Raw genomic sequence first — 27957 nt, 5'->3', positions numbered from 1 at the left:
CCCTCTAGATCATATCCCATTTTCTCCCTCTGTTTCAGTTTCTGACAAGGAAGTGACCATCCATTCTTTGTATCATGGCCATTTTCTCTACTCCTATCCTTGGCCTCACTTTGTCCTGTTCTCTCCTGTCTCTTCTAGAAATTTGCTTCTTCAGTCTTCTATTATCTCCCAAATTCCAGTGCTTAGTCTATCCTCTTCCACTGGTTCCTTCCCAGTTTTGAACCTTAAAAAAACTTTCACTTGACCTCAGTATCCATCAAGTTACTATCCTAATTTATGTCAAAATCATGAAACAGAAAACAAACAAAAAATCCTGGTTACATTCACTGCCAACTTCTCAGTTCTTTGAAATCTGGCTTCTGACATCACTCAACTGAAATTCCTCTCTCTAAGGTTACCAATGATCTCTTCAATGACAGATTCAATGGTCTTTCTCAGTCCTCTTACTTCTTGATGGTTCTACAGCTTTTGATGTTGTTGGCTAATGTCCCTTCCTGATTATTCTCCTCTCTCTGCTTTCATGAAACTTTTGTCTCATGTTTCTTTTTTTTTCCCTGTCTACCTTGTTGGATCACCACTGGTGTCCTTCCCCTAAGATTCATTTTTCTTAAAAACTCTTATCTTGAGCTCCATTCTTTGCTAACCCTCCCTAGGTAATCTCATCAGTTCTTGTGAATCCAAGCTTCATTTCTAAGCATATGACTCACAAACCTACCTAAGTAGGCCTAATTTTCCCCCAGAGCTTAGTTCCACATCACCATCTGCTTGCTGGACTTCTCAACTATAATATCTTCTAAGTATCTCAAACAGGAAATGTTCAAAATGAAATTCATTATCTTTCCTTCAAAACTGTTGCTCCTTTAAACTTCCCTTACTTTTTAAGTGCACCACCATTCTTCTAATAATCTGTGACCTCAAAGTATTCCTTGAGTCTTCCCTCTCTCTCATGTTCCAGATCTAATTAATTGACAATTCCAGTTGATCTACCTTCACACCATCTTTTACACCTATCCCCTTCTTTATATTCATCCAACCATTATTCCAAGACAGACTCTCATAACCTCTCACTTTGAATATAACACTAGCCTCCATGCTGGACTCATGGCTTGTAGCCTCTCCTTGAATAATTTAAATTTAAACCTAGGTCTTCTGATTCCATGTCTGGTGAAAATAGTAGTACAGAGTAATGCAAAGTGTGTCAGATTTGGAATCAGAGTACTTGAAAGTTTGAATGTTAGTTTTGCCATTTATTCTCTGGGTCCTCTCCTGCTTGAAATCGATAATCTTTCCACTAAATTATCCTGCCTCCTTCAATCAAATTCATTTTTCGGTTTCCTTCTTTAGCAGAGTAAAATAAATATCTAACAATGTCCTAATAACCCAGAGAAACATTTTAAATGGTTTAACACCAAGAATACACATACCTTAGCAATGCACACTGAAATGACATGCTGAATCAAGTTCAAAATCAGGGGAAATTGCCACCTACGAAAGGTTGCCATGTAAAGTCCCTCAGTTAGCATGAATTAATGATCCTCATTATAACTATCATGGGATACTGCTGAAATACTTTTAAGATAACTGTATTGCCAACAATCAGGGACAATGCTTACAATGGTGGTGATGACAACGATGGCAGGCCAGGATCTCATAGCTTCTAGATGGAATGGTCTTAGAAATCCTCTAGTGAAGAAATTTTTAACATGTGGTTCACAGGTGATGCAAATATTTCAGGCATGACTATGTACTTAAAAAAAAAACAAACCTTTTCTTGGACATCTATGTGGCACAGCAGATACAGCAGGGGGCTTGGAGTTTAAACCTGAGTTTAAATCTGGCTTCAGACATTTGCTGCTATGTAACCATGGGAAATTCTCTTAACCTATTTGTCTCAGTTTCCTCATCTGTAAAACAAGCTGGAGAAAGAAGTGGCAAAACACTCCATTATCTTCACTAAGAGGACCCCAAATGGGGTCACAAAGAGCTGGGTAGGCCTGAAACAACTGAACAGCAAAACAAAGCTGAGAAGGTAGTTAACTGCTTGGAGACCTTTACCTGGGACTGCTGCAGTCAGTATATTGATGAGACATGGACAGTAAGAATTCTGCAGGTCTTTTTAAACAAAACAACAACCACAACAAAAACTGTTTTGTTTTTGACTGTACTTCAATATAATTTCTTTCCTTTGTAATCTTAGGTGCCTAAAAACATTATTCTGCAAAGGGGGCCCATAGACTTTACCAAACTACAAGAAGGGTTTCATTATACAAAAAGGTTAAGAACCTACAATCTAATATAATCCCTTCATTTTACAGACTACATGGAATTGAGGCCTCAAGGGATTAAGTGATTTTGACCAGGGTAACATAACTATTACATATTATAGCAGAGCTGGTAAAGGGTAACATAACTATTATATATTTTAGCAGAGCTGGAAAGAGAATTATCTCAGATGGTCTGACCCTAAATATGATGAACCTTCCACTGTCCAATTTACCTGATGGCTCTTCGTGGCATACATGAGATCCTAGGTTCTTGAAAGCTATGCCAGGTGAGTACATACTCCAGCAAGACCTACTCAGCTAGAAAGGGTCAAGAGTATAATCCAATGGATGGGCTGTTGTTCCTTCAACCAGACTATTCAGAGAGGTTCATTACTAAAAACTTGGCTACTTAGTGATAGTTTTTTTTTTTAATTGGTTACAGGAATTCAGAGAACAGCCAATTAATATAAAATGGGCTGCAATCTCTGTCAGCAGAGGGTAGACACACTGATGAAATCACCTGTCATGAAGTACTTAAATATTAATAGCTCCCTGTACACTTTGTGATTGCATAGTATTTGTTATTTATAATGTTATTTTCATAATCCTGTGAGATATGTTTGCCCTCTATTACCAACATCTTTGTTTTAGAGATGAGGGAGAAGGCTAGAGATGTGAAGTGATTTGTCCAAGATCATATAGCTAAGTGTGATTGATTTGGACCTCACATCTAGGAGTCTGATTCCATAGCCAGGAAAGAACAGATTCACTGAACATTCCATGCAATTAAAATAATAAAGCTGATGGGTTTTCTTGCTTCCTCTCTGATGTGGATTTTCAGACATAATTTTCAGGCATTAAAAAAGGCAATTCTTTCTTCAGAGAACTAATTGTTGATCCTGTCTAAAGACCATTTCCACCGTATGTGTCCATACAACAGAATGCTCTGTAATCATCACAGTTGTGATGGGAAACCATTATGCATCAAATATATGATACAGTATCCCATTTTATAAACTGAAGAGGAGACTGTAATAAAATACAGTAAATGGCATCCCTGCCCCAACTTTTTCTTCCAGAAACAAAGAGGTTTTGCAAGCGTATTATCCTCCCCCTTCAAAAAGAGAAGAAAAACACTTAAAGTATGATTTTTAGGTTGAAATAATACTTAAAATCAGATAAAATTATCTATCCATTATTATTTATGTTGTAACCTAATGACAAAAATAAATGAAAAAATATTTCTCTGCGTATCTTGCACATCTCAGGTATTCAGCAAACACTATCAGTAGAATCATGAAATCTCAGAACGACAGAACTTTATATTTGTTAAATCAAAGAAGTACAAAATAGAGGTAGGATTCAAATTTAGGTCCCCAGACTCCAAAGTCAGTGCTGTTTTGCACACACGACGAGGTCTCATAGATTCCACATCTTTTTTCTCCTACTAGAAGGGTCCTTGAAGGGAGGGACTGTCTTATTTAGTTTAGTTCTTTCCACAGTGCTGAGCAAGTGCCTTTCCACATAGATGGCAATGAAAATGTTTGTTGAATAGATTAAAAATTCATATTTCTAAAGCACTTTAAGACTAAAAAAAGACCAAGACATTTGTCTCAAAACAATCTTTTGAAGTAGACAGTGTATTATGATGCTTTTTTGAGAGATAAATGAGCTGAAGCTTACTTCAAGGTAGCAGAGGTGGTAAGTATCAGAGTTGGGATCTAAAGTGAAGTCCAGGGCTTTTCCCAATACACAATGGTGCCTTTTGGTGGATAGGCTTCCGAAGGACAAACAAATATTTGACTGAAGCACTATAAAAATGTGTTACAAGTACCCATGCCACATTTTTCTTATCTCTTCTGAAATTGGGGCATCTGACTATCATGTGGGTTAGCGACAACTGATGCTAGGAATTGAGACTAGTGAACCATAATGAGCTGGGAGAGAAAGAGACAAAAGACATCTAGGTGTGCCATGTGGCTAAATGACTACTGTTTTGGTTACTGTGCCTGAGGAACTCTCAGCTAGTGACAAAAATACCTCTTATGCCAGCCCTGAAGTAAGGTACCAGAATGTTCCACATCAGAGTGCAAGAAGAAGTTGATACTTCCATGACTCTTGCCTGCCAGTGAGAAAGTGAGGCAATTAAGCCACCTTCTTGTCCTTCCTTATTTCTATCTTGCTTGCAGAGGTGATCCTCGTATGGGTCTCACATATAAAATCCCATCACTTGATCTTTCCCATGGCAAGTGGTTGGGAAAATCCTTCAGAACTGTTCTGATACTCCCATATCTCAAGAAGGAATGCTGGGTGTGGGTTTGAGGATATGACTAGGTATGAGGAATGGTGTTCATCCATTGCAATTTTAATATTCTTAATAAATCATGTGGTTACAGAAAACTGACTCACTGTAAGCTCCTGTTAGAATGTAATCTCTTTGTGAGTAGGATTGTTTCATTCATTATATTTTATGAATCTCCAATGCTCAGCATTATATAGGTACTTAATAAAAGCTTGGTGATTGATAAATATTTGGTCAGACTGAGGGAAGAGATTCCAGATCCAGGGCCAGAACAGTCATATGTTTAATTATAAATTTTCAAAAAACCCTGAGTTAACATTGCATTTTCATCCCCTACTGTATATTTTTATTCTAGAAAGTTTCTATCTTGCCTAACACTTGACAGTATAGATGGAATCAGAAACCTGAGTGAATCCGTTGGAGGGAATCTTCTGCTTATTGTCAGATAAACATGATTGGGACCACTGAGCTAGTAGTTTGAGTAAATTGTCACCTTGACAATCCATCCCATTTCACCTGGAATATTCTGTTCCCTTGCTGGTTAACTGATAATAAAGTGATACCCTACCATTGTGTGGGCTGAAAAAAGGCAAAATATGAGCTGAGGTGGGCTGCTAGTGCAACTGTCTCTTGGCATATCCATCAAGTTCAAGCCTTCTCAATGGTTACACAATATATGAAAGTAGGAGCTAAGTCCATCTAGGAAAGTAAGACATTTGCAATTAAATGAGCCTTCCCAGCCACTACTAAATCCAAGAGGAATTAATGTCCCCTGTTTCTAGCAGAAAACTCATTTCTGAGAGGTTCTTAGAATGCTACATTCTATCTTTCAGATTTCTAAAATCTAAACAATCATGAAGTCCATGCCTAAATACTAATGTCTTTTACAATACACCCAAGAAGTGATCATTCAGCCCCTGCTCGAAGACACCTGTGAAGGGAAATTTGACCCAAACTACTGCACATATGGATAACCGTTAAGAAGATGTTTTTCCCCTTAGTTTGAATAGAAATCTATCTACTTGCAACTTGGACCTGTTTCTCCTACTTCTCATTTTTGTCCAGGAAAAACCAGTCAAATCCTTTTCGCACAACAATCCTTCAAGTACTTGACAGGTTCTATGTCATTCTTAAATCTTAAATCCCCAGTTCCTCCAAATGATGCTTCTAAAAGGCATGATAACTTCAAGGTAACACTTGAGTTCATTCTTAAAGGGACTGAGAGATTCAAAGAGGTAGAAGCAAGGAGGGAACAATCAATGCCAAAGTCTGGAGACAGGAGATGAAGCTTTATATATGTGAAACAGGAAGTAGGTCAGTATGACTGGATCACAGAGTAAAATGATTAGAAAGGGAGGGAGGGGCTAGATTATGAAAAAATATAAATACCATTCAGAAAAGGTTACACTTAAAGCTGTAAGTCATAGGGAGCCATAGTTTAGTTTACTGTGTAGGGGGATGAAATGGTTAGACCCACACTTTAGGAAAATCATGTTGGTAGGTGTATGGACAATGGATCAGAATAAAGAGATGCTTGAAGTAGAGAGACCGATTAAAAGGTTATTGTAACATAGATAAGGAGGGCCTGAACTAAATTGGTGGCTATGGGAATAGTGAGAAATATGAGCTATTTTGTGGATTTAGAAATAGAAAGATTGATTAACTTACTGAATATATAGGGAGAGTGAAAAGTCAAGGAGACTTTTTTCCCTTACAAGGTTAGTTTGATGATTCAATGAAATACTACATGTTAATATGCTCTTTAACTGAATAGGTGATAGAGACAGGGAGATTTCACCAAGTTTAAGTCATTTTCTTCAATTTAGACAGCTGCCTAAGGTGACAGGAAGAAGGTAAGGGGCTTTCCCAGAGTTACAGAGCTGGTGTGTAGCTAGTCAGCTAGCTGACAGCTGTTCTCCCTGGTTCCAAGACCATCTCTATACTCACTAAGTAACACTGCCTTTGCTTAACTGAATAGTGCTATATAAATATAAGGAATTCTTATCCGCATGCACACACACACACACACACACACACACACACACACACACACTCTCTCTCTCTCTCTCTCTCTCTCTCACAATGAAGTTCCCCTAAACTTTACTCTTGAAAGATATCCTTCAGCATCCAGAAATAGATCCATGTTTTTGCAGATTTTTTTCAGCCTCAAGGCAACTGTTTAATCGAACATTCTGAGAAAAATTTCAATTTATCATGGTCAAAAATTTTCAAGGAGTTTGTCTGGAAGGTTAAAAATCAGTTCCATTGTCTCTTTCAATGGAACAGCAGCTGCTATCTTTGACATTTTATCCCTGTGCTACATTTAAGGCCACAGATTTTCATTGTGCATTTGGGACCTTGGAGACAGTGCTCTGATCGTTTTGCATCAGCGTATTATTTTTGCTAGTACTACCCTGAAGCTGGCTTGTTAGCACTTAGAATTAAAATGACCTCTTCTGCCAAATTCCATTTACAAAATAAGAAACTACCCCAAGAAGAACTGCTAATATTTGTTACATGTCTGGGAAATATTTCCTAAACTGGAGACTAAATAGCGCAATCTAAATTCAGGTGTTACAAGTTGGCTCTTATACACAGTAGGTGTTCCATAAATAAGAATAAAACTCTTGCTGCTAGAAATAACAAGATTTAAAATTGACATATTTCCTACCCAGCTGTACTCTTTTTGACTTTTCCATCATGGTCCTAGGAATCTCATTTGCAGTGAAACCTCATCATTCTGCAAGATCCAATAAATATTAGTACTCATGTATCATTAGTATCCACTGTCCCTCTGAAGGGAAAGAAAACCAACTCCAAAAGCTCTATTTGAGAAGAGGGTCCAGGCCAACATGTCTTCATTTCCTCTGAATTTCTCCGTCATTTGTACTGGTGCCTACTCTATACCTCTCTGCTTCTTTTTATGGAATGTCTTCCTCCATTAGATTGTAAGCTCCTAGAGGGCAAGGACTGTTTGTTTTTTTCATATTTGTATTCCCAGCACTTAGCACAATACCTGGAACACAGTAGGTGCTTAATAAATGTTTACTGATTGATGTTTTATAGTTTATAAAACTTCTCATATATAATTACATTTGTTTTTCAAAACAACACTATGAAATAGTCATAAAAATTAAGGTCTCTATTTTACAAATAAGAATAAGGAAGCCTAGAGGAATGTAATGGTTCTGAAAGTCAAATAGCTTAGATACTGTGAAAGTTGTACTCAGACCTATGACTATGGACTTATTCCAAGAATATGTGGAAAAGGAATCTAATTTGTGCTCCTTAACCCAAAGGTAGAATAAGGAACAACAGGTAGAACACTGAGGTTCCTCCTCTCATGGAATTTTCTACAGTAGCATTGAAATGTCATTTGGAATCAATAATTACAAAATTCTGGATTTATGTAAAGGACGGAACAGAAACTAAAGGAGTAGAATCTTGAGACCAGATTAAAAGAGTAGATAATTCTTCTCTAGCCAAGTTACATCCAGCATAAAGTTTTCAAGAAGAAAGCTGTAGTTATGTATATCAAAGCTATATGGGGGAAAAGTCACAGAGCAATCGGCAAATATTCAATATTATTCTTAATATATACTTTTGGCAGCATAAAATGATAAATAATGGATCAAAAAGGTGCCCCAAAAGATGAACATTTCCTCATCAGAAAGGAGGAAGATAATTATTTTTGGAACACACAGCAAACAGGCGAAAATTTTGCAGAAATGGCTTTGGAACAAACTGACCTCTCTCCAAACTCATTAGTTTTTTCAAATGTAACCAAGAGTAATTTATCTCTGGATAAAACCTATGAAATGGTTAAGACCTGTAATGGCCAGTAAAATAGGATCTTTTGCTGTTTTTGTTTTACTAAAAGTGCCTCTGATTGAATAATGTGATTAAGGATGATCTTTCCTACCCATTGATGGGTCTGCCCATTGTGGGAAGCTTGATGAGGGAAGTTGTTTTGTAGGAGGGTCCCAAGTATCTCTGGTGTATGTATGTAATGGTCAGACATTTTGGAAACATCTGTTGACTTTTGATTTCTCCATATTTTCTCTGAAATTTTGATTTTGATTTTCTCTGATATCTGTGCTTGATTAAAGTGATTGTTAACACCTTGAAAGTTGCTCTCCTTTTATGAATGCAGATCTAAGAACCTGTGGAAGCAGGACCCCTGTGTATGTTGGGGTGCTTACTGATACAAGACCCAAGAGTGGAATTAAATTATTCTCCATGAGAGACAAGGCATGAATTCAACCTAACATTGTGTTGATAAAGAAGTGTCAAATGACCCAGTAATTCTAATTTATTTAAAGGAATGAGGTTATCTTTAAACAGATTGGTGTTAGTGACCAAAGCACATAATGTAATCATATGATGGAAAATGAGTTCATTTCTACAGGTAGCAAAAACTTAATATCTACTAGAAAATCTGAAAGGTATGATTAGGTGGCTACAGTTATGCACCAGAAGATAACTCTCCTTTATAAACTAATAAATGACAAATTCCCATATAACAAGTTCAATTCCAAATTATTGAGAGTTCAGTAAATAATTATGTTGGAAGCAGTTTTATCACAGACAAAACTATTGCCCACAACTACTCAGATCTAACATTGATCAATAAAAATTCAAGAATATTTTAACAGATGACACCATACCAAACATTCATTATATTCACACTCTATTCAAAGAAAAATGAAAAATATAGAGACTTTGTGAAAGAAAATGAAATCAAAAGGGAACAAGACACAGTATGTCACCCCTACCATCATGTCTGCTACTAGAGCTCTTCCAAAGGTGATTATGGGAACCTACAGAATGCAGGGTTTACAACTTGATATTCTTATTCTTAACATTTTATCTCAGTTACCAAAAAAGGAGTCATTTTATTTGTCTGCAAAACACTTTACAGAAAAATAAATATAAAACAATATCAGGATAGTGAGTTGTTCTCAGAACAATTTCTAATTTAAACCCTATAAAAAGATGAGAAGAATGAAATACAGAAATAATACCAATGATAAATTATACAAATTGGTCTTAATGGAAGAGTATTCATAATTACCTTCAACTAAAATAATCTTAAATACTAAAATTTTTTTAACTTCTACTGTAAACATGCTAACATATTGTACTTTTGTAGAATTTAAAAAATGGTAGACCGATACCACAATTTTTTTTTTTCAAGTTTGACTTGTTTTCTTCCACAGTTCATAAGATTTAGACCTGGAAGAAATTATAGTAATCTATTCCAACCATTAATTTTGCACAGAAGGAGACTGAAGTCCAGAAAAGAGAAGTGATTTGCCCAAAGTTTCACAGCTAGTAGGAAAACACGCATAATCAGGCCCCAATACACTGACTCCAAAGTCAGGGTCCCTATCAAAATACCATTTTGATTTTGTGAGGACTGCAGTTTCAGCATGTTTTTCAATGAAATATTTTTAAATGAATTTTAAATGAAATAACAACAGAACCTACCAGGGATCTGGAGCTCTCTCTCTCACAAAGGGGCCCCAGCTTTGGGCTTACATGGGCCAGATTCAGTCCTGAGGGAGCCTGACCTCTAAAGAAAAGGGTGAGGCTCTTTCTTATCATCTTTGGGTTTTTACATCTTTACTTTGGCTCTTTATATAAGAATAAAGATCTCTTTGCTAGCCGCAAATCGCTTAGAGCTTAGGAGGTTTTATTCTTGTCTAGGTTCTCCTCAAAAGGGATCAGAAAGGTACTGGATATAAAATGTAGGTCAGATTCAGGATGGCTTTCTATTTCCTCCACACAAAAGAAAATGATTAAAATATAAACAATATATAGACAAGCATTGAGAAAGAACTAAAACTTCATAAGGTTTTTACAACTTTTGTTATACCTACGTATATATGTGCCCCTCTATAGGCTGATATTTAAAATATCAGAACAGGCAACATTTGATGGGACTGCTAAACATTCATTTCATCTTTCCCTCAGCTCTGTTCCTTTGACTCCCTCATAGTCCATGTCTTGTGACAAGCCAAGGAACACCTGGTGGTGGCCATCTTCTTTACAAAACGTATAGTTGTACAAATCTCCTGTTTCTAGTCAGTTCTGCCTGAGGAATCCAAGTACTTCCAAGCCATCAAGGGAGAAACTCTGGAAATGTCAGTCTCTGATGGCTGTTTGGTCATCTGTGCCCAGGGAATAAAACACACATGCACATGTACAGATATATACACATGCAGACACACAAGGCAGTCAGGGGCCCAAGGTCAAGGCTCAGACTTGCCCTGGCAGACTATGTACCCAAAGCTATGTTTCAGCAACTGCTATAACTGCAGAGGGAAAGTGAGATAACAGCTCATTCTCTACCTTCACACAAAGTCCCAAGACAGCAGCCTCACATATGGAAACAGGCAGTTTCAAAGGGCAGAGTTACTTCTTTTAAAGACTACTGAGTGGGCCACTCTTCCTGGGTCAGTTGATATGATATTCTTGGACCAAGTAATACCTTGTTCATGGTGTAGGGGAGTGGTGAAGTAAAAGAAAGAAGCACATTAAGTCATGTTGTTGTTGTGTTTGTCCTTCATTCTCTAAGAGGACCATGACATCGAAATGATGACATGACTTGCAGCTGACTTTGATTTGAGTGAGGGAGGGCTGTGCAAGGTCAACTAACTCACTTTCTTCTTTTGAGCCATCTGGGTCCAGTGGCCTGATATTCATCAGGACAGCTGGAGATGGCCCAGGATACAAGGGGAGACCCTGCTCTCTTCAGGCTAAAGTCTTACCAGATTCTCACTTTGAGTGAGATACACCCATTCAATGAATAGATCTCTTTAAGCAGTTACTGAAGGAATTGCCCTTTTAAAAAAGAAATCAAACTGGGAGGCGAAGACTCCCAGGATTCCTGGGCAAAAGAGAAACAGTTATTATTTAGTATTTATATTCACTCTGTGCTAGGTGGGCAGGGACCTGTTGTCCAATCTTTTGAGCTCCAGAGTGAATTGGGTTTAAGGCTTGGTCTTTGAGCAAGAAATGCAGCCAGTAAACCCAAAGGAAAAAAGGCAGTTTTTGGCCATGGAAGGGTACATGTACTTCCTTTAGTAAGGGACTGAAACCACTCATGGGCACAAAGCACAAAATGGGGATTAAGAAGTACACTTTTAGTAAAGTAGAAGAGTCAGGAAGGCTAGAAAATAAGAGATATGCACAAATATAAAAACAAAGATTAGGAGTAGACTTTGTTAGGAAAAACACATGTTTATATATGCATGCATGTATGTGTATATATGTGTATGTGTATGTAGATAGCAATATCTATATGTAAATATATCCATAACTTAATTATTGTCTTTTGTAGGGTGGGTGTGAAGAGGAGGGAGGAAAAAAGAAGAAAGTAAAGAGTAAACAGCAAAGAACAAATGAAAACTTACAAGGAAGCAGACAAGATGGACATCTCTCAACACAACACATAGCATTTATCATATAGGCTTTCTTGAATGGAAATTTCTTGGTATATATTTTATTTATTTATTGCTATATATTTTGAATCCTCTCTTATGTTCTGCTGTGCACATGACATCTTTTTCTTTTCTTATTTTATATTTAAGTTTTAATATTTAAGTTATAATATTTCCTTTTCTTATTACATATTTGAGTTTTAGTATTTAAATCTAAAATATAATATGAAAAAAAAAAAAAGCATACTTTTGTGATTCCTGTGGTCACCTCTACTCTGAGGGCAACCTTGAAGTCACAGTCTTTTGGGAATAATTGTCATCAATAATATTATTATTAATAATACTCTTTTTGTACAATTCTTGTCTCCCTGTCCAGGACCTAGTTCTTTCCCCTACTGTGTTTGTGAACTTGAATAAACTATTTTACTTCTTTGAACCTCAGTGTTGAGTTCTGGAAATTGGGCCTAATTATTACATTTGTATAATACTTCCCAGGGGCAGAAGAGTATAATATAAAGAGCACTAGACTTGGCCTCAAATCCTGAATTGTATTTATTTACTGTCCCTGTGATTTGGGGCAAGTCATAAATCCTCTCTGATTACTCATTTCTTCATAATACTTTGAATTGTTTTCAAAGGCATTTCACATTTATCTTGTATTCAATTCTCAAAAAAATAAAACCAACCAACTTGGTAAAAAGGCAGTTCCTCTTATTGCCAGAGCAATACCTTTCCTATTATGTCTTGCTATCGCTAAACTTAACTGTCACACTAGGAATGCTCTGAGGCTTGGGGTTAGACTAGATGACTTCAGGGTTCCCTTCCAACTCTGACAGTTAAGGAACCCCTAATGACTTGTGGCAGGTCACTAAAAAGAGGCTTATAATGTTGAGAAATTAGGTGTATGGCAACAGAATTTCCATATCTCCTCTATTGTGATTGAAGCAATATTGACAAGCTTGAGTACTTCTAGAGCAAGGGGAATAGGATGGCCAGGGAAATAAAAACTATACGAGGACAAGTTGAAGAAACTAGATAGCTTTCACACAGTAGGTAATCAGCTTTTGTTGCATTTGTTATTGAACTGAATTGAATTGATGCTTATTCTGGAAAAAAATATAAGGTAAGGAAGGATACTATTGTTGTCTTAAAATATTTAAAGAGCTGTCACAGGGAAGAGGGATATGACTTACTCTGCTTGGCCTTAGAGGGCAGAATGAAAACTAGTGAGAGGATGTGACACAGAAGCAAATTTTGACTCAGTAGAAGGAAGAACTTCTAAAAATCAGAGCAGTCCAAACAGCAGAAAAAGATATTTTGGGAGGTAAAGAGTTCTCTATTATTAGTGGTTTGTAAGCAGAGATTAAATTATAACTTACTGTGGATTCTGTAAAAGTAATTCCTATTTCAGATAGGGATTACCTTGGAGGTCCCTTCCAGTTTGAAGATTTTGTTTTACCATTCCTGCAGAAAGGCAGTGATACTGAGGTTGGGGGTGGAAGACAGGAGGGCAGACAAAACAGTACAATACTATACTTATCCCCAGCTGACTCTGTAACCTTTTCTGCCTCAGTTTGAACGTTGCAGCTAAAAATATCATTTGCTGCCGACAGAAACTGGGAGGTTCATGATGGAATGTAGCACAGAACAGCTGCATGCCCTAATGGTCTTCCTATAAATACACTCTCGTCAAGGCTGATGAGCCTAAGAAGGCTTCATTAGCAGCCTTCTTAACTACAACCTACAGGAGCAGCAACTGCTACCAAAACCTGATGCTCTGTGTTGAGACTCCAACTTCAAAGCATGTCATTCTTTGAAAGAAAGTCAGGCAATGCAAAGGGGTTAGGGAGGAAGGGCACATTCTCTCAAAGCGAATGCCTAATTGGTGGGGGGAGGGGAAGGCGGCATTCAGGGTGTGGCCTCTGCCGTCTATACTTTAAAGCACAACTCAGCTGTCAGTTCTTTCAGGAAGTCAAGCATTCAATGAACAAGCATTCATTAATAATGCATATTATGTGGAAGGTACTGGGGATATAAAAACAAGGCTTGGCCACAAGGAGCTTACATTCTCTTACAGTGGGGCATATTGTGCACAACATCATCTGGCTGAATGCTTTAAAGTTTGCGAAGGGATGTGCATTGAATATCTCATGGGATTCTCACAACTTTGTGAAGTGGGAGGTATTACTATGCCCCTATGTCAACACAGAATCAGCTAGGTGGGTGTAGTGGATAGAGCACTGGGCCTGGAGTCAAGAAGACCTGAGTTCAAAAGTGACCTCAGATATTTACTAGCTGTGTGACCCTGAGAAAATCGCTTAATCTCTGTTTGCCTGATCCATAGGAGAAGGAAACAGCAAACCACTCTAGTATCTTTGCCAAGAAAATCCCATTGGCAGGCTATGGTCTAAGGAGTCACAAAGAATTGCACATGACTGAATCAACTGAACAACAACCTCAGCACAAGTAGATTTGAGGAAAAGCGAAACCACTACTAAGTGGAAGGATCCAGGTAACTGCATGCACTTATTAAAATATCTTGTATTCTATTTATTTATGCATAAAATAATATGTAACATGCCATTCACAGTTGGGGAAACTGAGGCAGACATTTTTAAGTGGTTTGCCTAGGGTCATACAGTTTTAAGTGTCTGAGATTCTGTTATTTTGAGAAATTAGATATCTCCCTGGATAAGTAGGCTTTCATTCCCCACACTTCACTGGGCAGACCCTTTCCTGTCTCCATTTTGTGAAAAAAGACAAGTCTTCTGAGTTCAAAGCAGATGTCATCAATTAAAAAATGAACTGGCTGATGTTGCTCACCACACTTAAATGCTCACCACACTATAAAATAGTCAGGTACCTTTAGGTGCCAAACACCAAATACTTTTAGAATGGCTGGATCATATGAAAATAGTGAAATATCTGCACTCTGGCACTTCTCTTTGTACTATACTATACACCAGAGGTAATAGTATTGCTGGGATCTTGGATTAATGTCATAACTTTGAAAAAGAGAAGAAATGTCTTTTGTTTTTACCCACCACAAGAATGGACAACTCAGGAGATAGTCTCAATATTTTTTCAAAAAACACCCTAATGGAGCATTTACCAGATCTTAGATTCTTAGGATGGTACAGCTGGGAGGAACCTTAAAGGACTGAATGTTAGTGAAAGGAATGACCACATATAGAATTTTACTTGAAAGGACATGAGGACATACAATTTTAGAACACATGATGTTAGAGCCAGAAAGGACGTTAGAAGAGAGAATGTAAGAACATAGAGTATTACAGCTGAAACGGGAGAACTGAGGTGTCATCTAGCAAAAGCTCATAATCTAGGACCCAGAGAACTAAAATGAACTACCAAGTTTCCTTGGGTCATTAAGGATAGAGCTGAAACTAGAAACCAGATCTTTTTACTCCTAGTCCAGTAAGTTTACTAAAAATAATCTTTCCATTTACCAATGACTGTCCTAGACCCTCCTTTTCTCTTTTGCTATATTTCTTTTGGTTTTCTCTTTTCTAATCAGACCTGTCTTTTTAGAGCTCAGCACAATTCTTTTACCTTCCGTTCTATTTTCTCATTAAAAGAAGCTCTATATTCTCAGAAAAGAATCATGTGTCAATGCCATTGCGTTATGTTCATAGAATTGCAGAATGTTAAAGAGCAGAAAAAGAATATGGAATCAGAGAAATGAAATGTGACAACTGAAAGACACCTTGGAATATGGAATAATAGATAAAATATTTATGATTCCCATTATTCTAGGGGCTCCTTCACATACAAGTCTCCCCATACTAATGTTTATGCATTTCTTCAATATATTTAAAGCCCTAACATATTTGGTGGTCAAATGAATTTAGAAATGCATTGAATCTAATCCAGAACCCAGTACAGTGGCTCTTGAAGGGACTTTAGAAACAATCTGGTCTAATTCCATCACTTTACAACTGAAAAACATCCTAGAGGGGATGTTAAAGGCATTTGTGTGACCTAAGTCACATGTAGTTCATGGCAGATCTGCAATTAGAATCTGAATGATACATAATAAAATTACATATAATTGGATGATCTATCATTTGATTTTAATAATGGCCTTTTTTGCCATCACAAGTTATTATTCTTATTTTCAAGATGAAGAAATGGAGGTTTAGAAAACTCAATAACTTAGTCCACATCATATGGTTGGCTAAGAAGTGGCATTGAGTCTAGAAGTTAGATAGTTTCCCTAGACGTGGTTAGGATAAAGAGGTAATTGAAGCACGGTTCCTATTTTCAACCAATATACAGTTTATCAGTAACAGACAAAATTGGTACAGAAGTAACTTTAATGAAAATTAGAATAGTTTAAATATGTGTATGGTACACAAGGTTCAGTGAATTAAGGGGAGAGAGAAAATACTACTGGCTAAAGAATCAGGGAGAGCTTGTTGGAGAAGGTAACATTGAAGTTGGGTCTGGAAGGATGGGTATAAATGGACAGGAGTTCAGCAGATGGGGAAGGCAAGGTGAGAATTACAGATGTAGGACAGAGTAGATAAAAAGTTTGAGGGAAGGAAGGTGTGGGACATGTGCAAAGCATGAATATTTCAGGCTGCCTATTAAGAAGCAAGGGTAGTAGTGGAACATAAGGCTAAAAAGGTAAATTGGAAAAGGCCTTGAATGCCCAGTTAGAGAGAGTGAGAGGACTGGATCCTTTCCTTAGGTCTCATCTTGGGTTTCAGTTCTGAGACTCTGTCTTGTGACCTTTAATGGTCCAAATGATCTCTGATGCTAACAAAATCAGTAAAAGAACAGCTCTAAAATAAGGTACTAAAGCAAGGTAAATAAAATTTTAAAAAAAGAAATAGATTAAGAGAGAGTTGAACAAAGGTCACTAATATTATAAACCTTGGGGAAAATAGCCAGCTAGCATACCGGGACCTGTTAAATGAACATTCAACTAGAAGAGAATAAGAGACTTAGAGGAAATAAGGACCACTTTGAAAGGAAAGGATAAAAGAGCTGTGAAGAGATTAAAAGAACATCCACAGAAGGAAAGGAACAGAGGTTAATTGAGGCAATCTTATGTTATAAAGACTGAGGAAAATGTTAGAGGGAACTGTATTAGAGACCTTCATTCATATGACAAGCTTATTAGATTCTTAGAATCACAGACTCTCAGAACATAAGAATTACAGGATCATAGTCTTAGAATAATATTTTTAAAGTCATTTAAATAGGGCTTTAGAATACTAATACTAATACTAATACTAAAAAGCTCAGCATGGGAAGGGTGCTCAGAGATTATCTAATTCACAATTCTAGCATGCTGAATGAACTCCTGTATAACGTCCTAACATTAGCTACACAGCCTTCACTTGGAAGCTTCTGGTGATAGGATAGTGTGCCTGAGGCACACTATTTCATGTTGTTGTTGACTCATTTTTTAGTCAAGTCTGACTCCTCGTGACCTCATTTGGGATTTCCTTGGCAAAGATACTGGGGTGGTTTGACATTTCCTTCTCTAGTTCATTTTATAGATGAGGAAACCGAGACAAACAGGGTGAAGTGATTTACCCAGGTCACACAGCTAGTAAGTGTTGTCTGAGGCCACATTTGAATTCAGGAAGATGAGTCTTCCTGATTCCAGGCCTGGCATTTTACCCACTGAGCAACCTAGCTGCCCTACACTACTCTTCAGCTATATCTCTTCTACTATGACACTGTTACCATGTGTTTCCTTCTACTGTGTCAAAATCTGCCTGAATCCTTCCCACGGGCCCCAGTTCCATTCCCTATGGTCACACAACTTAAGAGGAAGTCTAATTCCTATTTCTCTGGGAGACCTTCAGATATTTCAAGATCACAAAAAGGAAGGGGGAGGGAAGAGAAGAACCATTTATACAGAACCTACTATGTGCTCATTTGATCTTCTTAATAATCCTGAGAGGTCCTTATCTCCATTTTACAGTTGAGGAAACTGAGGTAAACAGAGCTAGTCAGTGTCCAAGGCTGGATCTGAATGTAGGTCTTCCTAACTCTAGACCCAGTCCTACGTACTGCACCACCTAGCTGCCTGCTAGAACTTAAAAGTTGCAGAACTTTATAAATAAAAATGAATTTAGAGATTAAAAGCTATTTCTGGGACTCCAACAATACAAAGTTCCTGAATATTGAAAACTTCAGATACTACCCAAAGAAAGCCCAAAATTAGTGATCACCTTCCTTAGAAAATAATATTCAGACTTCACACTGAATGCTCTGAAGTACGTACTAGAAATAATGGCAAAACCTTACACTTTTCAACCAAACAATCAATCAACATTTATTAATACCTACCTTTTTTCAGAGATTGTTCTAGGCTCTGGAGATTAAAAACAAAACCAAAATTAAACAATCCTTGCCTTCAAAGAGCTTAACTTCCATTGGAGGAAATATATAAATAAAATACAAGAAAACTGCAAAGTGATTTCTTTGGATATAGGTCTACTACGAAAAACAGACTGTAACATCAGAAAATGGATAACAGGGGACAACAGAAAGGCAAGAAAAACAGGGATGGGGAAACCAAAGGGATGGAATTAGTGTAGATGTAAATGAGAGAGTGGGGAGGGGTAGGAAGGGAGGTTCTGGACTGCTCACAACCTGTTAAAGGTAGAATTCAGACTCAGATTCATAGAAGGGGCCCCAGGGGTAATCTAATCCAGTGCCCTCATATGAACGATAATTGAGTCTAAACGAGGTGAAGTGACTTGCCCAAAGTGACAAAAATAGCATTTAGCAAAATCTTTGAACTCAGTAATTGAGACTAAGTGTAGGAAAGGGGATGGAGAGGAGAGAGGGATGATTAGGCATTTTTCTTAATGTGACTTTTTATAAATGAACTTCTTTAATGCAAGAAAATTATACTCTCCCTGGCACTTCGGTATGTATGGGGGGGAAATTCAAATGGCATGTGTTAATGGTTTTAAGGGTGTTTTCTCCCCTATGCTGCCAATCTTCTTACACTTTACTTCCTTCCCTGTATCTGGTAGCAATGGTCTCCTCACTGTTCCTCACACAAGACGCTACAACTCCTGACTGCATTTTTTTCTTTTTTTAAAAAGTTTCTGTTGATATATTTTACTTTTATTACTTCACTATAACTTCCCAGTATCCCCAATTTCCCCCAGAATTTTATGTGAGAAATACTATTTTTAAAGACCAAAAAAAGGAAAAAAATCAGCAAAACTGACCAATATATTAAAAAAATCTGAAAATATATGCAATGTGTCTCTATAATTTTGCAACATTAACTTTTGATTTGTACGAGTGTGGTTGTTCTACGTACATTGCTCTAGTCGCTGTATATATCGTTTTCTCGGGTCTAACGTATTTTGTATCAGTTGACTTAGTCTACACATACCTCTATATTAATATCATTCATCATTTCTTACAGCACAGTAATATTCCATTGTGTTCCTATAATCCAATTGATGTACATCTATTTTTTTTTCCAATTCTTTGCTAAGGGTAAGGTCATTTTAGTTATTTCGTTTACATAATTTCAAAGTGCTTTCCAAAATAAGTGTGCTGATTCACAATTCCACCAAAATGCCCCAGTGTGTCTAACTTCTCACAACTCCTCCAACTATTTCTATCTTTGATAATTTTTACCAACTTGCAGGATGCAAGATGAAATGTCAGGGTTATTTTGATTTGCCTTTCTCTTACTTCTGGTGATCTGGAGCACTTTCATGTGGCTAATAGTTTGCAGTTCTTCTGAGAATTGTTTACTCATATCCTTTGACTATTTATCTGTTAGGGCATGGATATTGGTATAAGGTATTGGTCTATGTCTAATCTGGGCCAGACTCCTTTTGAGTTTTTCTGGCAGCTTTTATCAAATAGGGAGTTCTTACCTAAATAATTTACATTTTCCACTTTACCAAACACTGAGTTATTGAGTTCCATTTTTTCTGAGTCTATTTTTGCTATTCTGTTCCATTGATCTACCTCTGTTTTTTAACCAATACTAGATGGTTTTGATAACTGTTTCGTTATAATACAGTCAGAAGTCTGGAAGTGCTATTCTCTTTTTGTCTGTTCCTCATTTCATCATTTCTCTTAGTACTGCAGAATTTTCTGTTTTTCCAAATGAATTTTATTATTATTTTATCAAGTTCTATAAAAGATTCCTTTGACAATTTGAATGGTATATTTTTAAAAATATAATTATTTTTAGTTTTCAGTATTTGCTTTTATGCATTTTAAATTTTCTCTCCCTCCTTTACCTTTCCCCTCCCCAAGATGGAGTGTAATCTGATAAAGGCTATATACATGTACAATCATATTAAACACTGAATGATATGATATTAAAAATGACAGTATAATTATACTTTGATATGGTCATTTTTATTATATTGGTATGGACCATCCATGATTCTAGAATACTCCTCTAGTTATTTAAATTGCTTCTTAAAAATTTCTTTAAGGAATATTTTGTAATTTAATCTAGTCTTTTGTGCATCTTGGTAAATTGTCCTTCAGATATTTTATGAATGTTAGAGATATTTGGAATGGGATTTCTTTTTCTATTATTCTCCATTAGATTTTGTTATTGTTATTATTACATAGAAATGCAATTGATTTTTGAGCATTTATTTTGTAAACTGAAATTTTGTGAAGCTATTGTCTCAATTAGTTTCAGCAAATGAAGACAGTTTTATCTCCTCTTTACCTATCTTTATGCTTCCTCCTTTTTTGTATTCACTAGATGTATGGTAATTTTCAATCCCTTTATTTTTATTCTATGTATATCACTGTTTTAAAAATGTCTTTCTGGTAACCAATGGATTGTGGGATTTCATTTTCTTATTGAATCTGCACTATTTCATTTTATTGGACTGCATAATCCACTCAAAATTATGAGATTTTGGTTTATATTTTCCTCCATTTTTCTCTAATACTGTTTTTTTTTTTCCAAATTAGGATTTTCCCTTCTTCTGTAAACACAGTTTTATATTTTCTCAGTTATTTTAGCTTAATCTTTTAAGGCTATTCTATTTCCACTGGCTCTTTTTCCTTCATCCTTAAGAAAATTCCTCCTTTCTGTTGACCTCATTTGTCACCCTTTCCCCTAATTTTGGTGTTTTGCTTATTAGTTTCTTTTTCTTTCCTGATTTTATACAATTGTATAATTATTCTGTTCTTTTTCCTTTTCAGTTATACATTCAAGTAAAATTCTCCTTCTTCTCCTTCCCTTCAACTTGTTTGTTGGGTTTTAACATTTCATTTTCTGTGCTCTTTTCTAAAGAACGCTGATCTCCCCCCACCTCCATTCTCCTCAAAGTCTTCCCTTTCTGACAATTCTATACTTTTATTCTTTTATCCATATCTTTTATGTCAATTAAGTTCTTCTCTAATCTCTATATTCCTCATGGAATTAAAGGTTCTAAGGTATAGGTTCCTCCTTCTAAATATTTTCTATGTTCTTATCCTGTGGATTGTGCTCTCTGGCTCCCATTTTTTGTTGTGTCTACCTTTTAGAAATACCAACTCCAGAAAGGGATAATGGATGATGTTATGGTAAGAATGTTCTTCTGTCCCTTGCTGTACCATTCATTGGGCAGCTGGGTGGTGCAGTGGATAGAGCACCAGTGCAGGAGTCAGGAGGACCTGAGTTCAAATCTCACCTCAGACACTTGACACTCACTAGTTGTGTGACCTTGGGCAAGTCACTTAATCCCAATTGCCTCATCCTGGGTCATCTCTAGTCATCCTGATGAATATCTGGTCACTGGATTCAGATGGCTCTGGAGGACAAGTGAAGCTAGTGACCTACACAGCCCTCACTCACTCAAAACAAAGTCAGGTGCAAGTCCTGTCATCATTTCTCTGATGGCATGGTCTTCTTCAGCAACGATGGACGAACACACATACCATTCATTATTGACCTTTGCCCTCACTTTGGGCGTTTCCACCCATTTGTGTAGAAATCTTCTTCATGAGAGATTAGAGGTGTTATACACATTTCACTATTCACCTTTACTTGATTAAACTATATCACATTCTCCTTGGTCTCCTTTATCCCCTCTCTTGTTTTATATGCACTTCTACTTTATAATTTGGTGTATTCCATCTAAACTAAAACAAAACAAAACATTGATTCATTTATAGGCTGAGTTTGTGAAGTTTCATCCATGTTTCAGACCTGTTTCTCCATCTTCGCTGACTTCTGCTTGCACTCCCATCTCCTCATGAACATTTTTTTAAATCATTTAAAAAATATTTTTATTCATTTGGAACTTAAAGACAAAAAAAAAACCATTGCTATGTACGCAGCATGACATAAAAAGAGGATTCAATACAAAACCATGAATTTCCATTTCACACTATTTGCTTTTTTTGGAAAAAGTATATAATAAATATTGCACATCATTTCAAGGCTACTCTGCTTTTCTGGGTTTCCTTCTAAGTTTTCTTTTGTTCTTGGCTGTGAACTTTTTATTTCTCCCCCTTCCTCTCCACCCTGCCCTAGAGAAGGGAACACATATGTAAACAGCAGTATACATAGTTCTATTTATCAGTTCTTTCTCTAGGTATGAATAGCATCTTTCTCAGCTGGTCCTTTGTAGCTAACGCGAGCGTTTATAATACTCCAAAAGACCTAGTCATTTAAAGTTGTTTTCAGAACAATATTGCTGTTACCATGGACAACATTCTCTTGATTCTGCTCAGTTTATTCCTCATTATTTCATGCAAATCTTTCCATGTTTTCCTACAATCGACCAGCTCATTATTTCTTATATCATAGTAGTACCCCATCACCACCGTATGCCACAACTTGTTCAGCCATTTTCCCACTGACAGGCATCCCCTCAATTTCTCTCATGTACATTTAGAAAAATATCTCTTAACAGACTCTCTGCTCTTACTTTGTTGTTGCTGTCCTTACTTGCTGTGTTTGTTTACCACTCTTGTTTCTCTGTTGTCCGAGGATATTTGAGAAGCAATAATCTCTTCAGATCTAGCTTTCTTTCTAGGAATATTTCAATTGCTTCTTTATCAAAAGTCTTTATTTTTTTTTCATTTATGATTAGGCTGAAATTATAGGAAGCTGCATCTGGAGCTCCTTTGCTTTCTAGAACATCATTCCGTTCCCTTCTTCATTGTCTATGGTTTCCGGTCAGTGCAGAGTAGTCTTGTTTTATTTAAATTTCTCTTTTATACTTGAAGGTCTTTCTTCTGGTCACTTGCAGAATTGTTTTTGTCAGTGGAATTGCTGAATTTAATTATGATATGTCTTGGAATTGATAGTATGGGTCTCATCCCAACCCTACCACTTCTCTGTGGATTTGATCAATTGGCTCTCTCTATTCAATGTTTAGAAATCACAGGAAGTTTTCTTGTATTATTTCCGGCATTATGATGCTCAAATTTTTTACTTTTGTTCTGGAAGTCCTACCCTGCTTAAGTTACCTCCATGATCATTCTTCAAGATCAATATGTTTTGATTGTATGGAGATCATGCTTTCTTTTAGTGCTTTTGCCTTTATTTTCTCTTCTTCTTGAATTGTCCTTCCATGTATTTACATTTCCAATCAGTTATTCTCTCTTTTATTTCTTTGGTGAGATGTGCCACCATGAATTAAAATTTTCTATTCTATCAATTATTCTGTTGTGAAGGCCACACTTTCTACTTTTACAACTCTTATTTCTCTTTTTAAACATTCAGAAACATCCAGTTATAATTCCACGCTCTCTTGGGAATCCATAAGGTCCTCTACCTCATCAGTGTTGATTCATTTTTGTCTTTCGATATTTATTTCTAAGCGCCTGAAAAATATTTTAACCAATCTGTAGGCCATATTCCCTCCTGCTATTGATATCTTCCCCATTACTTCATCTGTTTATGTTCAAAGTCTTTAATGGAGTTTTCTTTCCCCTGAGATCTTTGGTAATCCCAGTGTGGTATGTTTTTCCCCTTATCTTCTCCTCTTACTTATTTTCTGATTCCCTTCCCTTTGAGAGTGATTTCCCTGAGGGCTAGACCTCAAAGCATCTCAGCCTCCTCTTATGTGGGAAAACTAATAGTTCACCAACCTCTGTCCTGCCCCAAGTGACATCAAAGGAGAGCGATGTGGTGTCAGCTTGATGTTGGGATCTTTTCCTCCAACTTAGTGAGTCTCACACAATCATATTTTCATGTGTCCTAGCCCCTTTCCCTCTATTCCACCAAGCTCTGTTATGTAGAACAATCATAGCCTTCTGATTCTCTGTGGAAATGGGAGAATGGGGAAGGGGTGACATGGTGTAAAGTTGACTTCTTCTGCAAATAAGTAGTCTGGCTTGTGCAGCCATGCTAAATTTTAGGAGCATGGTGGGTAGTGAGGGGGGAGGGGCTGTGGATGGTAAGGGTTAGGGATTTGCCTTCTTTGTGGTTAGTTCACTGTGTTGTTACCTTATTTGGGTTATTGGTATCCTAGAACTACTGAGAAAGCTGATATTGGTTTTTATCTTATGATTAATTCCTATTTTGAATAAATTTGATAGGAATGAGTATGAGAGAAAATATCTAGTCCCCCTGAGTACCACATGGTAGGTGCTTAATAAATTCGTGGTGACTTGATTTTGCCAGAAACACACAAGGGTCTTGAATCAGCTCTGACGAGGTTACAGGATCATTACTTAGAGCTGGATAGGATCTTATAGGCCATCTAATTCAATTTTACAGGTAAAGCAACTGAGCCATAGAGGGATTAAGTGACTAGTACTTAGTCACACAGTTATTAAGTGATTGAGCTTGGAAACACAATCAGATCTTTCTGATTTCAAATCTAACTTTCTGTCTACTATACTACCTAATTGTATAGTGGAGAGGGAAGACGGTGAAGTGGAATGAGCCTTGCAGTAGATGTTAGGAGACCTGGACCTAAGTACCATCTCTGAGTTTAACTAGATTAATAAACAGGTCAAGTCACTTTCTCCCACCTGAACCTCCCTTTTGTCCTCTGTAAATTGGAGTTAATAATACCTGCACTACCTCACAGGTCTTTGATGAGGATTAAACAAGATAATGTCCAGAAATAACTCAGTAAATCACAAAGCAATATAAAATATCAGATTGTGATATCAAGTCTAAAATTTTTGCTGGTAGCTGTATATAAAAAAAATGACTTTCCAGTCAGTCTGTCAAAAGCATTTAAGTGCCTACTATGTCAGGCATTATGCCAAGTGTTAGTAATATATGGGCAGCTAAGTGGCACAGTAGATAAAGTGCTAGACCTGAAGTAAGGAAGACTCATCTTGAGTTGAAATCTGGCCTCAGACATTTGCTAGTCGTGTGACCATGGGCAAGTCACTTGACCTCTGTTTGCCTCAGTTTCTTCATTTGTGAATGAACTGGAGGAGGAACTGGCAAACCACTCCAGTATCTTTGCCAAGAAACCTCCAAATGGGGTCACCAAGAGTCAGACATGACTGAAAAAACTGAAGTACAACAAAATGGATACAAATAAAGGCAAAAGACACTTCTTTCTTTTAAGGAGCTCACGGTCTAATGGAGGAAATAACATTTAAACAACTGTGGACAAACAAGATACATAGAGCATAAACTGGAGATAGTCAACAGGAGAAAACCATCCGCATTGAAGGGGATAGGGAAGAGCCTCAGGCAGAAGGTGAGATTTTAACTTGGACTTGAATGAAGCCAAGAGGCACAAGATGAGGAGAAAATTCCAAGCATACAGGAGACAGCCAAGGGAAATACATCAAGTTGGAAATGAAGCATCTTTTTCTAGGAATAAAAGGCCAGTGTTTCTGAACCAGAGACTATGTGAGGGAGAATAAGGCGTAACGAGACTAGAGAGTGGTATTAAGGGCTTTATTTCCAAAGAGAGTTTCATGTTTGATCTTGGAGGTGATAGGGAACTATTGGAATTTACTGAATATGGGAAAGATGTGCTTTAAGAAGATCAATTTGAAATTTGTAGAGAATGGACTAGTGGAGGGAGAGACTTAAGGCAAAAAGATCAACCAAAAAGCTATTGTAATAGTTCAGGTGTAATTTTAAGTTCAGGTAATGAAGGCCTGCACCATGGTGGTGGCAGTGTCAGAGGAGAGAAGGGGGCCTATGCAAGAGATTTACAAAGGTAAAATAGATAGGACTTAGAAAAAGACTGGATATGGAGGGGTGAGAGAGTGAGTTGAAGTAGTTGAAGATGACACCTACATTGTGAGTTTAGGTAACTGGGAAGATGCTAGTCTGGAAATTAGGAGAGAAATTGGAGCTGGATAAACAGATCTGAAGATAATTAGCAAGAAGATAATTGAATCCATGGGATCTGATAAAATAATCAAGCAAAACCATATGCACACAGAAGAGAAGAAAGCCCAAGACAGAAGAGCCTCAGAGGATACCCACTTTCAGTACACATGAACTGGATGAAGATACAGAAAAGGAGATTAGGAAGTATTGGTGATATAGTTGGAGAAGAATGAGGTTAGAATAGGGTCACAGTAATCTAGAGAGAAGGAAATATTAAGGAGAATAGGGTGATCAGTAGTGTCAGAGGTTAAAAAGAGATCAAGAAGGAAGAGGACTGAGAATTGGCCATAAGCTTTGGCAAGGAAACAGCTAAGAAGTTTAGCCTCTCAATATTTCAACCATCAAAGTAGGTGGCAGACAAACTAAACATGTCACAGACTCTAACCTTTACATAACATAATAATAGAATAATTAATCAGTGACTTTGAGTTAAATCACCAACTTAGATTTAATAAAGAGTAAGGCAGAATATTATAGTTGGCCCTTCTAGTTTGGAGAGGATTGAGCACGGTACCATAGAAAGAGTGACCTGCCTCTGATGTTTACTACCTGAGAACCTTGGGCAAATCACCCAATCTTTTGGGGTCTTAGTTTTCTCATCTGTAAAATGAAGGAGTTGAGATTTGATGGACCCTTCCATTTCTAAGTCCATCAGTCTTCACTATCAGATGAAATTGAGAATCATAGGATTTCAGAGTCAGAGTACTATAGCGATCATCTCGTCCAATCTCTTTGTTTAAAGGTAAAGAAAGTGAGGCTCAGAGAGAAAGCAATTGCCCAAACCTATGGACCAAGTCAGTAGTAAGTCTAGGACCCACTCTCAAGTCTTATTGCTCTAAATGTGATGTTTATTCTTTCCTTTGTAATAAGCCCATTTATATTCGGGTTTATATTATATGCCAAGTTATTTTCTGTGGCTCTAATTCCTGTAAAGCTCCTAACAGAATCAGAACTCAAGAACTTCTGGTAAACCTTTGGTGTGGTGCCATTAAATCAGCAAGGTAGAACATCCTACACTCCAAGAAGGGACAAGTTCTAATCCCAACCAAGTAACTTTGGGTAAGAGATTTTTAGCTTCTTCTAGAAAAAAAAGTTACGATTCCATTCCATTTAATTAATGCTTTTTAGGTGCCAGTATTGTGTGCCAATAGGTGTCATTGTGTTTGCACTTCTTTTAAACCAGACCAACAAAAAGTCAGACTTTAAACTGAGAGGAATCTTAGAGGTTATTTTATCCAATCCTCTGTCTGACATTGGAGTCCTCTCTACAGTCACCTCTATGCATCTCCCAAGTCTGTCCCACATCTCTTGGTCTAAATTTGAAGGGACAAGAAGTGTTTCTTGGCAGCCCTGCTGGCTTTTAATATCATGTCTCAGCCCAGACCGTGTGTTGGAAGGTACTGTGAAAACTATTTTTAGCCAAGTCTTAATAGTTCTGTGCTTATCTGAGGTAGATAACCTGGCATCTGTCACGCAGAGGTTTCAGACTTCTAGCCTCAGCTCTTTCGTAAAACTTAAAGGATTTTCTTCCCCTTCCCTCTTGATATAAAACCTGAATGCCTGCATGCTGTGTAAGCAGTTTTATTCCATCACATAACTCCCGGTAACTTTACAGAGCAGATGAGAAATTCAAATCTCTTGTAATGGCAC

General features: G+C 37.1%; 1 protein-coding gene across 4 annotated transcripts in view; it reads right to left on the bottom strand.

Annotated features, from left to right (window-relative positions):
• The window catches only part of TRAPPC9 (trafficking protein particle complex subunit 9), a 1025445-nt gene that overhangs the window by 258221 nt on the left and 739267 nt on the right, over window positions 1–27957 (bottom strand). The window contains exon 22 of one of the 4 annotated variants that reach the window (XM_072602987.1): window positions 1–27957. This exon is cut by the window's left edge and continues 16993 nt beyond it. The exons of the other annotated variants lie outside the window; for them this stretch is intronic. Coding sequence (XP_072459088.1) covers window positions 27917–27957 — 41 coding nt within the window. The 3' untranslated portion in view covers window positions 1–27916. 4 annotated transcript variants of the gene reach the window in all.

Source organism: Notamacropus eugenii, chromosome 4, assembly GCF_028372415.1.
Source record: "Notamacropus eugenii isolate mMacEug1 chromosome 4, mMacEug1.pri_v2, whole genome shotgun sequence".
NCBI lineage: Eukaryota > Metazoa > Chordata > Mammalia > Diprotodontia > Macropodidae > Notamacropus > Notamacropus eugenii.
Note: the sequence above shows the minus strand (reverse complement) of the source record. Positions and strands in the feature narration are given on the sequence as shown.